This window comes from Melanostigma gelatinosum, assembly GCF_949748355.1.
Source record: "Melanostigma gelatinosum genome assembly, chromosome: 17".
Taxonomy (NCBI): Eukaryota; Metazoa; Chordata; class Actinopteri; order Perciformes; family Zoarcidae; genus Melanostigma; species Melanostigma gelatinosum.
Window position 1 is genome coordinate 2,942,073 of NC_136650.1, and position 12,500 is coordinate 2,954,572.

The following is a 12,500-nucleotide window of genomic DNA, read 5'->3' on the forward strand; positions in this document are numbered from 1 at the left end:
TGAGCTCAAAGTGACAAAGTGTGTCTCTGTGAGAGAGGAAACAGTGGAGGAGTTACTGGAGATGAGGTGGGTACATACAGGCGATCCTGGAGCTCACTGGTGTCCTGACCCGTCCCCAACTGGTTCACCATGCTCTTGATCTGAGCAGCTGTCAGGAGAACAAAACAGTGATAAGTCTCAATGTTGAGTTCTCTGTGGATAGTTAGTGAGATAGTTAACCCTGAGATGAGGGAAACTCTGGGTTTACAGTTCCAGAAAGAGAGTTGTGTTAACTGACTCTGTGAACCTAACCTTCTCACTGTCAGGTTTTCTTTAACAAACCCTAAGTTTCTCTCTGTCTCCTCCCTCTTATAAAGCTGGAAATGCCGTTTCATTTCCTCATGATTCAGTCCGTATCGAAGGTTTACTGTGTGTCACATTCCAAGTCCTTGTTGGATATTAGTTTGTTACTCAGGAGATCTAAAGTTACCGCTTTTATGTGTTGCTAGTCATTTCTTTGAACAGCGGTTTGTTTGTTTTTTGCCTTCACGTTCAAATATTACAAAGAATCCGCCGAATAAAGAGTGGAAGTTTCTGTAACAGAAAAATATAGCCTAATGCTGGGACTCTGTGCACACAGTTGACGTCAGCTGTCACTGATGGAACATCATTTCTATAATATTGGAGATTATATGTTAATATACTGCCCAGAAAAATAAGAATTAATGTTGATGCATAAAGAATAATGTGAGATTACTTTTCTCAATATTCATTTCAAAAACACATTGAGATTATCTGCGGTCGCTGACATGTATATTTCAGGTAAGGGCGGAACAATAAATCAAGACTGTTTTATCCTCTTGCTCTTACTAACAAATACACAAAGAGCACAAGCTCATGTTACATCATACCATTTCTGTTTTGTTGGAAAAGACAATTGTCTTTTTATGCTCTGTCATTATTCTACTGGATAGGTTTATCTTAAAACAACAGCAACATGCCCAAATGTGCATTGGAAGAGTTTAAGCTAGTTTGGGTCATGTATTTTAGAAATCTTTTTTGTTCAACTTTATTTATTGAAATTCTCTTTACATCCCGACAGCAAACAATAAATCAAATAGAACATTTTTTTAAATGCGGTATCTAACTGCTCGCCTGCATCCACTCTGCCTGTGCACTCGCTCATGTCAACAGAGTCTTCCACAAGCAGCTAGCTGGAGAGCTGTGAGTACGAACAATAGCCATGTTTGTTGTTTACGTTCATAATGATCATTTTTGGGGGAGTGGCTTTCGGAGGGACACATGAAGGGTTGCCGACATGGCAACTTTCACGTTAGATTTAGCGACTTTCATTGAAGAATTGGCAACATCGGGCAGAGTTTCTCGGTTGGATACTTTTAAAACCTAATTTACTCTTGCTTGGTTTAACCCTAACCCTTCTATCTTGCCGACATGACAGGAGGTCAACCACTCTGAATGGATTGTGCGATTTTAGGGATTTGTTTTTGCCATTTCTAGACACTGTACTTTAACAAACTCCTACTAGATATTTCACCAGATCAACTTCAAATTTGGTCAGCACCATCTTAAGACCTTTGCTATGCTAAATTGTGATGCTTTTCAGTTGGCGTGGAAGTATGATACAGTTGTGTCGAAAATGCTCCTTTCATTAAAACAGGAAGTTGTTGTAACTTGAACGTACATTATCCAATCTAATCTAACAGTCCACGTCTAAATACATCTGCAGGTCAGTATAGACTCATTGTCATAGTTACCTACTGGCAAAAGGACATAACATGTTCTGTACTTTGATGTACTCCTCTTAGCAGGATGAAAGTCCTTGGGACCTTCTTTAAGCTATGTTACAAAGCTTTTGTATTTTCAGTGAACGACGTTGGAAACACTGTCCAATCTGCTCCAAATTTCACAAGGCGGGGGGGCTCAACCTGCACACAGGACCACTGGACGAGCTCTTTAATCTCTAGGCAGTAGACAGCACAGGCTCATATCATTAAAGCAGCATCATTCCTCTGTCACACACTCAGAGGCTGATGATGAGTCCACCAGTGAAAGACAACCTTTGTCTGTCTGACTCGACAAAGTCATCATGTTATAATAACTAATCCAAATAATTAGATCTATGCATATGTATACTTTGATGCACCTCACTGGAACTAAGGATCATTTCCAGCTGACACAGCTATGAAGCACTTACTGTTCTGTGTGATCTTCTGGATGTTGGAGCTACATGTCTGTATGAGGGCCTTGAAGTCCCGTGGGACCGGGCGGTAGCTCTCTGCTTTGCCATACGACATGTCTGCCAAAGCGTGACCTTTGACTGCAGAAAGAGGGAGGAAGTGTTTAACGAGTTAGATGCCATCCAAAGGTGTTAACAGCCATATTTTCTGTAACATTGGAATGTGCAAGACAATGATAGTGTGGGCCCAAGATTGATCAGCTGACACATTCCGTTTACATTCCGGAATATCTTTGTTTTACTGACACAAGAGATTAAGCTTGTCAACGGTTAGCTTGTTAACAAGTTAGCTTGCCAATGTCGAATCACAAGAAGATGTAACGTTAACGTTAGGGCAAGTGATATGTGCTGACTCACAATAGGGACGTTATGCTAACATGGTTTGTGTAAGTAATATTTGCGATCTACGTACTAAGTTAGCTAGTTGCCTCACCTGACTATCCATCTTGCTCTGTCTATTTTCCGCAAGTTACGGGAAGCTACGACAGTATGCTCAGCTGTTAGCTTTCTAGCTAACTGGCGCTAACTTGGCAGCTTTCAGTACTCCCATAAACTACCTCTCCTACACCGCTAAGCGTGTTCTTCAGGAATACAAACTTAGAGACAACATATTGTCAACAAGAGGAAATCGTTTACTATCTGTATGATGAAAAACACAACATTAATACTTGCTTATTTGGATGATATTCCTTCGTCCTGTCGCCAATAAATTGCCTTTCCTGATCCGTGACGTTTTTGCGTAAGGTCATAGCGTAACGTCATAGCGTAACGTCACGCACGTAGTGAGAGCAGGCTGCGGTGGAAAAGTCTAAAAATTACCTCCTATCGTCTATTCCTAACCACTTTTCCTTGACCTCTAAGGAAAACGTCATGGGTCAATGAAAGATGTGAAGGAGAGTTTATGAGGAGTTAGGAAAAGACAACCGTGGTGTTTAAAGAATCCAACTCACAAAGCTACGTAATTATGATGCGACGGCAGATGTCACTGATGTACGTCTGCCACACACAGAAAAATTGCTTCATTTTTCATGGGAATGACGCATTGCCACGGCACCAGCGTTTAACGACAACTCACAATATTCACGATGAAGCATCATCAATGTTTTACGGCTTACCTTACCAAATTTGAGACTGATCTGGGCAACTTCCTTGTCAGAGTACATCAAAGTATAAAACTGTTCATTTCCTTTTGCCAGTAGGTGGCGCTATGACTTTGTGAAAATATTGGCATAGAAATGTGCTCAGGCCTGGACCAGCATCATGCATAATATGTTTGGGGCAGATTGAATGAAGTACCTTGTCATTACGACAACTTCCTCTTTAATGGTGAACGGCACGAAATGTGAGTGACATGGGCGCCACATAAAACGAAGGTCGTTCAATGTCAGTAGACCATTTTAGCAACTTTTCATCATCAATGTCTTTAGATCATCTTGACCAAATTTGAAGTCGATCATATAAATTCTGTGGGAGGAGTTTGTTAAAGTACCCCTGAAATCTATGAAAAATGCCTAAAAATGCAATTATTATTACTGTATTGCTGTATCGCCCCCTAGTGGTTGTATGAATAACAATTTGAGGGTATGTTACAGGACACAATGTGAACATATGCTACAGATTTCGTGATGATAGGCCACATGGTTTTGAAGTTATATATATTGCTGTAGAAGGCCACGCCCCTATAAAGTTCATTGTTCCATATATTCCTAATGCAATACGATTTCAACAAGCTTTTCATAACTTCTGATTATATTGATCACAATCATAATGATTCACAGCAAATTTGGTACCAATCAGACCCAGGGTCTAGGAGAAGTGAATTATTGTTCAAAGTCTCTGAACATATCAGGAACACAGGAGTCAGTAATCTATACAGTCTATGGACGAAATCAGACTCGGGCTTTTAAAGTGTGTTTCGGTGCTGTCTTCGAGAACTTTGCCAGTGTGTGCACTTCAAGTTGAGGTATAGAAAATGCAGCTGTGTTGTCGAAAACTACAGTTTGTCAACAGCCGATCAGATCATTTGTAGGGCATTGAGACAGTCATTTAACAAATCTCCCCTTGCGGGATGAATAAAGTATCTACCGGTATCTATCTATCTATCTATCTATCTATCTATCTATCTATCTATCTATCTATCTATCTATCGATACATATATATATATATATATATATATATATATATATATATATATATATATATATATATATATATATATAACCATATATATATATATATATATATATAACCACCAAAAAGTGCTTCACACAGAAAACAAGTTAGACTGGACAGGAGATGCAAGAGATTTAGGAGTAGGCTCCATGAGTATTCTGTTGTAACTTTGAGATAATTCCTGTGTGGTTACTAGAAACGTTGTTGGCAGGGTCGATCTGGGAACAAAATTGGGCCCTGTCAATTTCAGTCTGTACCGACGGATTAGGGTTTACAGGAAATTACTGTAAGAGCAAACTATCTCCAGAAGATGGCAGTAATGCAACACTGGCGTGAACTTCAGATTGTCCCAGTCCTCCAGCCAAGAGGTGGTGGTATCTCCCCTCGACCGGCTGGTCATCCGAGCAAACTGCCAGACGAAGCAGAACAAAACTTTGTTGATGACCCGGCATGTGCCTGCCAACGTTGGGCCGCATGACGTGTGAGGCTATTCATTCTACTGGATAGAAAAAGGACATCGTTTAAGCTACGTTATTTTCAGGAAGTCGAAGTTCGAGTAACATAATGCCCAAGAAGATGAAAGAAGAAGCGGTGTGGGTGGACGATGAAGTCGCCCCGGCAGCTGGTGAGATTAGGTTAACGTTTAGTGAGAAGCTAGCCAGCAGGCTAACTGGTGCCACAGCTAGGCTAGCGTGAATGCTAATCAAGCAGTGACGTTAGTCCAGATGAGGTGTCACAAATGCCAATCTCCGTTGAAAATCTTCAATTTTCACTCTGACCTGGTGATTGTAAACGGTGGCTATCTGGTCATAAACCACTTAATTTATTTCATGATCTAGAGAGCATCTTATGGTCGATTCAGATATAAAATAGTTCATCTAGAGGGATTTATTGTAATACATTCCAATTTATAATTGAAGTCAATTGCTCAATAATTAGACAACGTTAAGCTAGACAGAGCCAACAAGTACATGTAATAATGAAATCGTTAAAATGGCCAAAGTGTTTTGATCGGCGAGCTAACAGTTGATTAGCATCTAATGCTAACGTGAATCTCAACAAATGGTGGATGTAACGTTAATTCAGTTTGGTCCAACATAACGACACATTACGTTACACCGGGTTCATTTGGTCAGCAAATGCTACTATGTCAGCATTAATACATATATTATATCTAATGTAACTTTTAATAACTAACGCTAAGTGATAAACAAATGTAGCTTTCAGTTAGCTATGATGCGTCTGTCCATTCTGACATCTTCAGGTGATGCAATACTCCTGTCGGCATTGACATGTGAAATATGTGAAATAAAGAGGCAGTTTACTCGTGACAGTACAGGACTCAAGTCATGACTTTGTTTTGATTTTCTTCATTACAGTAAACCGATAAAGTAAAACAGAAATGAAACAATGACTGAGGTTAAAAATGCTGACTCAGTCAGGGGTTTGAGAACGTTCACAGTGTAACGTTACAACCACGAACTCTTCATACAAGGGAAAGGATGAAGTGTGTTTGTAAGCCTCCAAAACAGCTAATTTAGTTTATTTCCAGATACAGTTTGCTGGAGTCACACCTGACACGCATAATGTCTGATAGTCCACTGATATTGTGAAATTAAAAATCTGTTTTCTTCCAGCAGATAAAACGGTGAAAAAGGGGAAGAAAGATAAAAAGGGAAAAAAAAGCGTGAGTACTCATTTGTAGTTTTCTAAGTACAGTACTAAAAGGCTTCATAGCTGCAGTTTTATCTCTGTGGCGCAATACATCTCATTAGATTTGTTGTGTGAATGTTTTTCTCTAGTTCTTTGATGAACTCGCCACAGATGGCAAACCTGAAGTAGATGAGGTTGCTGTGAAAGGCACACAAGGAAAACAGGTAATCGTGAGTCTGAAAGTAGGTATTTAATGGACAAGGTGGACTGATGGTACACTCTTAAAAACAACTATACTCTTAAAAACAACTATGTATACAATTTGCTGGCTAACGTGACTTTTTAGGCTTGCAGAATGTGAGAGGTCCAGTTCTGTGCTATAGTGTAGCAACAACCCAGAGTTTGCTATTCAGCCTCCTTATTACTATAGCCCATTTCAGACATGCACTGCATTGTACATGTAGTTGTGCCGGCACTTTTTGTATTTTTTTGGATATTTTTTTACATTCTTCCGGATCAGTATCAGGACTGACCTGGGCCCTTTTTTTAAACGATAATCAGCTAGAATAAAGCTGATCAAAATGAGATTCTGTCTCTACTGTGGTTCATTACCTCAGCCTGCTAGTGTTGCAGTGCTGCTCTCCTGTTCGATAGCCGACTCGTCAGTGCAGCGCTATCTTTTTTCTGTGTCTCAGTAGATATAGAAATCCAAAGTGTTAAATATAGAATTAATCAAAAAGCAATTATGAAATAATTATATGAATGTGAAAGTGTGAAATATGTAGACAAGTCAACAATTTGATATATATGAACAAATAAATTATTGTCAGTGAGAAAAATGCCATGATGAAATAAAGGCATTTGAAAAAAAATCTATATGAAATCAAAATGAGCTCTTATAAAACATATATAAAATACGAAGAATGAAATAACTTTTTGAGTTTTAAGTTTATTACATTATTTCATTCAATCTTTATGAAATCTTTATAGATGATTGAGAATAAGCTCTCATTTACAATAATGTCGGGAATATACACAAAATAGATGTGAAGATAGAGGTCATCAACGAAACAATTAAAAGCATCTGCAGATTGGGGTGAAATCAGGGTAGGAAATTTACATATTTTTTAGGGGGCAATTTTTGCCCCCACTGACTGAAATCTAGGGGCATTTAAAAAAAATTGGAGGCATTTTTTGAAACAATAAATATACTTATTTAGGCTTACAGTATATGAGCAGTTGTCATCAAATGGCAATAATAAGACTATTAGGCAGTAGTCTACAGATTCAAAGTGTTTTCTTAGATTTTCTGAACAAAAAACAAACGGAAAACATAAATCTAAGAATCATATTGTATTTTATTCTTATTTCTGTGGTTATGTATTGTTATTACATTTTTTTTAAACAACTATTAACAATTATAACTCCTTTCTTTGTTTTTTTCTAATTATAACTTATATTTATTGATTTTTTTGGTTACCTTTAATCATGTTGTACCTACCTAGTACAGGAAATACAGATAGGACAGACAAAACAAAGAACAAAAGCAAAACACAATAAAAGGGCTATACATAGATTAATTAAATTCAATTTACAAACAAAAAGCTCAGTAGAGCTGAGGGGACAATGTCATTTCAGAAAATTAAAAAGTACATATTAAGTTATATTTACAGTGGAGAAAAAAATAATAAATATGTACGTATACATACATGAGTGGCGTATTTGCCAAATAGCACCAGTTCATCATCTGTCACTGTCAGCCATTGGAGAAGTTGCTGGTCTGACCTGCTGCCTTTTCCCATACGGTTTTATGTGGGGCCGCCTTGCTTTCTTCCCACTGCGGAACCATTTATTTACAGCAGATTCTACACATGCTGCAGTAGCTGCATCTTCTTCTTCTGGTCCCTCCAGTGAGATAAACATGAGGTCTTCCACTGTGGCTGTGTTGAGATTGATCCGCCAGTCAGTTTTGACTCTATTCAGAAGAGAAAACGCCCTCTCGACCTTGGAGGTGGACATCGGCATGACTTGAATTATTTCAATTATGTGGAGTACGTTGGGGAACTCCTCAGACCACACCCTTAGAATCTGTGCCCATAGTCCCTCCCACTTTAGACCTCTGTAATTCCTGTTGACGACCTTCTTAAGACTGGTCCACTCTGCCATTACGCTTTCTACATCGCAGCTGTTTTTCGCCATTATCTCCTTGAAATGCTCTAGGAGCAGCAAGACCTCCTCATTACCATACTCAGTCAGATCTTCAGGCCAGTGCTTAGGGTCCAGTTTACACATGGCCATGAGGATTGTGTCTGTTTGAAACCTTTCATCAAGGCAGGCCACAATGTCATGGATGAGCGGCTCTCTGGAACTCTTCAATCGCTCCTCTGCATGAGTGTCAGAAAGCTCTACACCTCTGTAGCTACCACACTTACACTCCACCTTCACTGCTCTCAGCTTTGGGCATCACCTTTCGCCATGTCTTTCAGCACCTCTTTGGAAGTCTCAATATCCTCCACAGCTGTGGGAAGAGAGATGCTGTCCTTCTGGAATTGGAGAGATAGATGGGACAACTCACCCAAAACGTCCATGTAAAGACCTGTATGGAGGAGGAATTCATTGGACCTGACCTTCTTGAGCCATCCTCTCACTCTTGCAGCATCTGCTTTCTTTATTGCCGCTGATCACTTCCCACCTCACTTAGATGAGCGATGACTGCAGGGATGTTCGTCTCGAGTGCTTTAAGGGCTCTTCTGCGGTGATCAACCCATCTGGTCCCATCTACTCTAGTGGGTGTCAGGACAGACTCGTCTAGCAGTTCAGCCAGCTGATCCAGCTCCCGTCGTCTTTTCCCTGACCCTCGATAGAATGACGAATAGAAAGACAGGAACCCATCAATCTGAAAAATGAACAGAAAAACACAAACAAGGCGTTGAGAATCAAAGTCCCACAATGTTTATACTGTTTGGTTTAGGGTCCAGCAATGTTAATAAATACTATGTTTTTTTATATCAAAAGTTAAAATATCACACAAACCTCTCGATTGAAATAAGTTCCCTGGAAGGCATTCTTGCAGGCTAGCTCGAAACGATGAGCTAAACAATGAATGCCCATTAGCCATGGCATGTCATTATTTAGCTTTGTGTTGATGCCCTGCCTGCATCCAAAGTTAACGCTGGCTCCATCTGCTCCGAATCCAACAAGATGATCCGTCCAGTTAGGGATGCCCTTGGAGATTAGCAGTGACCGGATGCAATGCAGGATGCCGTCAGCTGTGGCGCTCAGTGTCCTCAATTCTATTAGGATGATAAAAACACACAATGTAAAAAAATCCTTATACTGTATGTGTGTAAGTAACCTTTAGATTAATTGATAAACAATAAACTTGAGCAATAGATAATTGATAGGAGATCATTGATCATAGATAATTACCCTAGAAATGCCATGCGAGGGACACCTTTATGCAGGAATTTCACATAAAGGACCTCCTTCTCTGCTGTTGACCTGTGCTCCCATCAACAAGGACACTGATATATCTGGAAGCCAATACTTGCTTGCTAACCTCAAGCTGTATTTGTTCTGCGAGGTACTGTGTAAAAACTCTTGCTTATTTGGGGTTAATGTAGGCATCTTCCAAATCAACTCCATGCTGCTTCTCCAGATTGACTAGAGATGGATAATAAGCAAATGGCTTCTCGTGTTTAGCAATATGGTAAGCAATGTCAAACAGCTTGACCATTTTGCAGAACACCGTCTTCTGCATCAGATTCACAGCTTCCACAATTGGCTCTCTGTTATTGAGCTGATTACTCCATGCTTCTGTAAAAACAAAAACAAAAATAGTATGTTACATGTGATAAGGGACTTAATCTAAACATTTAAACCTTGAAAACCCCCAGTCAACTGCAGTCTCAACTAATTGTATTTTACCCAAATAGAGGATTGGTTGTCAACCACAAGATGGCAGTAACTTGTGAGGATGGGGGGGAAAAAATCACTCACTGACTGCACTCTGTCTAACGTAAGTTAGCTAGCTTGCAAGCTAGCCTTTGTAGCTAACGCACTATCAGAGCTAGCTAACATTAGCTAACGAACGTTAAACTAGCTAAAGCGAACTAAATCATTTCAAAAATAATTATTACTAGTTATCACTCACCGTAGGCGATGGCGTGTTGCTTGGTCGCCTGGTGACGAAAGGCCACGTATTTCTTTAAGTTTTCGCTCCCCTTGATGAAGTCAGCAGAAGAATTCCCCTGTGTTGGATTGACGACTTTGGCAACTCGTTGTCCACAAGTTCGACATGCCTTGCAAAAAATGCGGGTATTTTTCTTGTCGTCGTCTTCCTCCACCCCAAGCCAATCTAATTTCCATTTTTCGAAAATCAAAAACCTTCTATGGCAACTGGACCGGGTCATATAGGCTACGATGTTTTTGACAAGTTCATTAAATTGTTATTATTAGAGGAAATTATGGGGGCATTTTTTGCCCCTCTCCTAGTGATATCGGGGGCAAAATTGTATTTCTTAGGGGCATTTTTGCCCTTTGCCCTCGTGTATTTCCGACGCTGGGTGAAATGTTTGGTTAACTATCTAAACTGAACAATGGATACTAAAGCATTGAGTTTTAAAGCATACAGTAGGACGAAGGTAGATTTTCCAAGTTCAGTGATAACTCTGGATGCATCAAGTGTAAGCCAATCACTTGAACGAGTTTGATAAGGTCTAGAGATTCAGACCAATAATGAAGTGATATAAGGTGTCAGATCACCAACAATGGCTTAATACGGAAAGAGATGACAGTACATATCACGCTTCTCTGCAAGAGACCACCCAACCTCGTTGTACAAGATACAATGGTGAGTACCACACCAACTATCCCCAGGGAGGGCGGAGTGATATTCAGAATCTCAGGGTTTAAGAAAGGAGACAGCCATACGTCTATAGCCCACATCTCCATAATCCGAGACTGATTCAACAACTGTCTTTCTGCTAATCACTGGGAAGCTGGTTCTCTTCCTGTACAATAAGCCATATTTGTATGTTTACTGACATCTGTATCTGCATCTGTATGACATTAAAATTTTCTTTTTTTTAAACCTTTATTTAACCAGGTAGTCCCATTGAGATTAAAAATCTCTTTTGCAAGGGAGACCTGGCCAAGACAGGCAGCAACACAAGAAACACAAAGACAGAAAAACACAGAACAAGACAAGTTAAAAGAAATTAAAAGTTATAATACTAGTATAATATAATAATAGTATAATAATACTAGTGCATTTGGAAAATGCAGAAGCTTAAATTGTGGGAAATATTATGTTTTCGTTGGAGCCACTGTTCTCAAATTGGCAACCCATATGACGTAACAGACAGCGCGCTCTTTAACACGCCCACCACCAAAGAAAAACATTCTACTCCAGTCGGGCACTTTTGCGCTGTGAGACACTACAGTGTAGCGGCTACACGAAGCTAGCTCGGTGCAGTATGGCTGTAGACCAGAACTAGAAGATCCTCCAACGGCTGCAGGTCTGGTGTTTGGAGCCACGTTGGTTTCTCTGTGAACTATGAGGGCGATGGCGAGAGAGTGGTGGATAGAAACAACAACAACGCTATGTTGCATTTGCTACACGAGTGTAGGCTACATCAGTGTGAATACCTCAAACATGTTAACCCATTTACGCCGACATCACCCCAGTGTGGCAGTGAGTGGAACTAAACGAAAACCTGGAGCAGCACACACGCTTCAAACTCTCCCCGAAGCGTTTAAGCAGCTGTTCACTACCGAGTAGAACAGGGCTAAAGCATCACCACGGCGATTGGTGCATTTGTAGCCGCGAACATGAAACCGGACTCTGTAGTGGTAAACGCAGCTTCATGAACCTGCTGAATGATATTGAGCCCCGTTACACAATTCCTTCACGAGCCCATTTCAGCCAAACCGTAATTCTCTCTTTGTACAAGAAAACAAAAGCACGAGTGGAGAATCAAATGTCAGAGGCGCCCGCTGTTGCTCTGACAGCGGATGCCTGGGCGTCGAGGGCTACACAAAGCTACCTGACTGTAACAGCACATCACCTGACCACTGAATGGGAGCTGAAGAGCCACGTTCACTCAGGTTTAGCTCCATCATTGTTCATACTAAAATGATGATGGAGAAGATGTAAGTACCAATACTACATAACATTAAGGAGCAGTTTTTGTTTTTTATGCTTATGTGTTGCTAAGAAGACACCCCAGAAGATGAGTCACTCAGGTATAGTTCCATCATTGTTCAACGTCAAAGAATAACTTTATGATGTTAGTTGTAATGAATAAATATATTTTAAAATCAAGTACAGTTCTCTGGCATTTATAGTTTTCTACTGTACCGAAACGTACCGAACCGTGGCTCCACTGTATCGTACCCAACCCAACCGTGCATTTTGTGAACCGTTACACCCCTAGT

General features: G+C 40.1%; 2 protein-coding genes across 3 annotated transcripts in view; one reads left to right on the forward strand and one right to left on the reverse strand.

Annotated features, from left to right (window-relative positions):
- The window catches only part of stx12 (syntaxin 12), a 24,560-nt gene extending 21,585 nt beyond the window's left edge, over nt 1-2,975 (reverse strand). Inside the window, exons 1-3 of the mRNA XM_079287656.1 lie at nt 2,909-2,975; nt 2,195-2,317; nt 79-148 (exon numbers count right to left, since the gene is read on the reverse strand). Coding sequence (XP_079143782.1) covers nt 79-148; nt 2,195-2,294 — 170 coding nt within the window. The 5' untranslated portion in view covers nt 2,295-2,317; nt 2,909-2,975. The remainder of the gene's footprint in view (nt 1-78; nt 149-2,194; nt 2,318-2,908) is intronic.
- A 1,860-nt stretch (nt 2,976-4,835) lies between these two features.
- The window catches only part of abcf1 (ATP-binding cassette, sub-family F (GCN20), member 1), a 47,910-nt gene continuing 40,245 nt past the window's right edge, over nt 4,836-12,500 (forward strand). Inside the window, exons 1-3 of one of the 2 annotated variants that reach the window (XM_079288317.1) lie at nt 4,836-5,034; nt 6,047-6,096; nt 6,212-6,286. In XM_079288317.1, coding sequence (XP_079144443.1) covers nt 4,974-5,034; nt 6,047-6,096; nt 6,212-6,286 — 186 coding nt within the window. In that variant the 5' untranslated portion in view covers nt 4,836-4,973. The remainder of the gene's footprint in view (nt 5,035-6,046; nt 6,097-6,211; nt 6,287-12,500) is intronic. The other variant, XM_079288318.1, reaches the window with a different exon arrangement.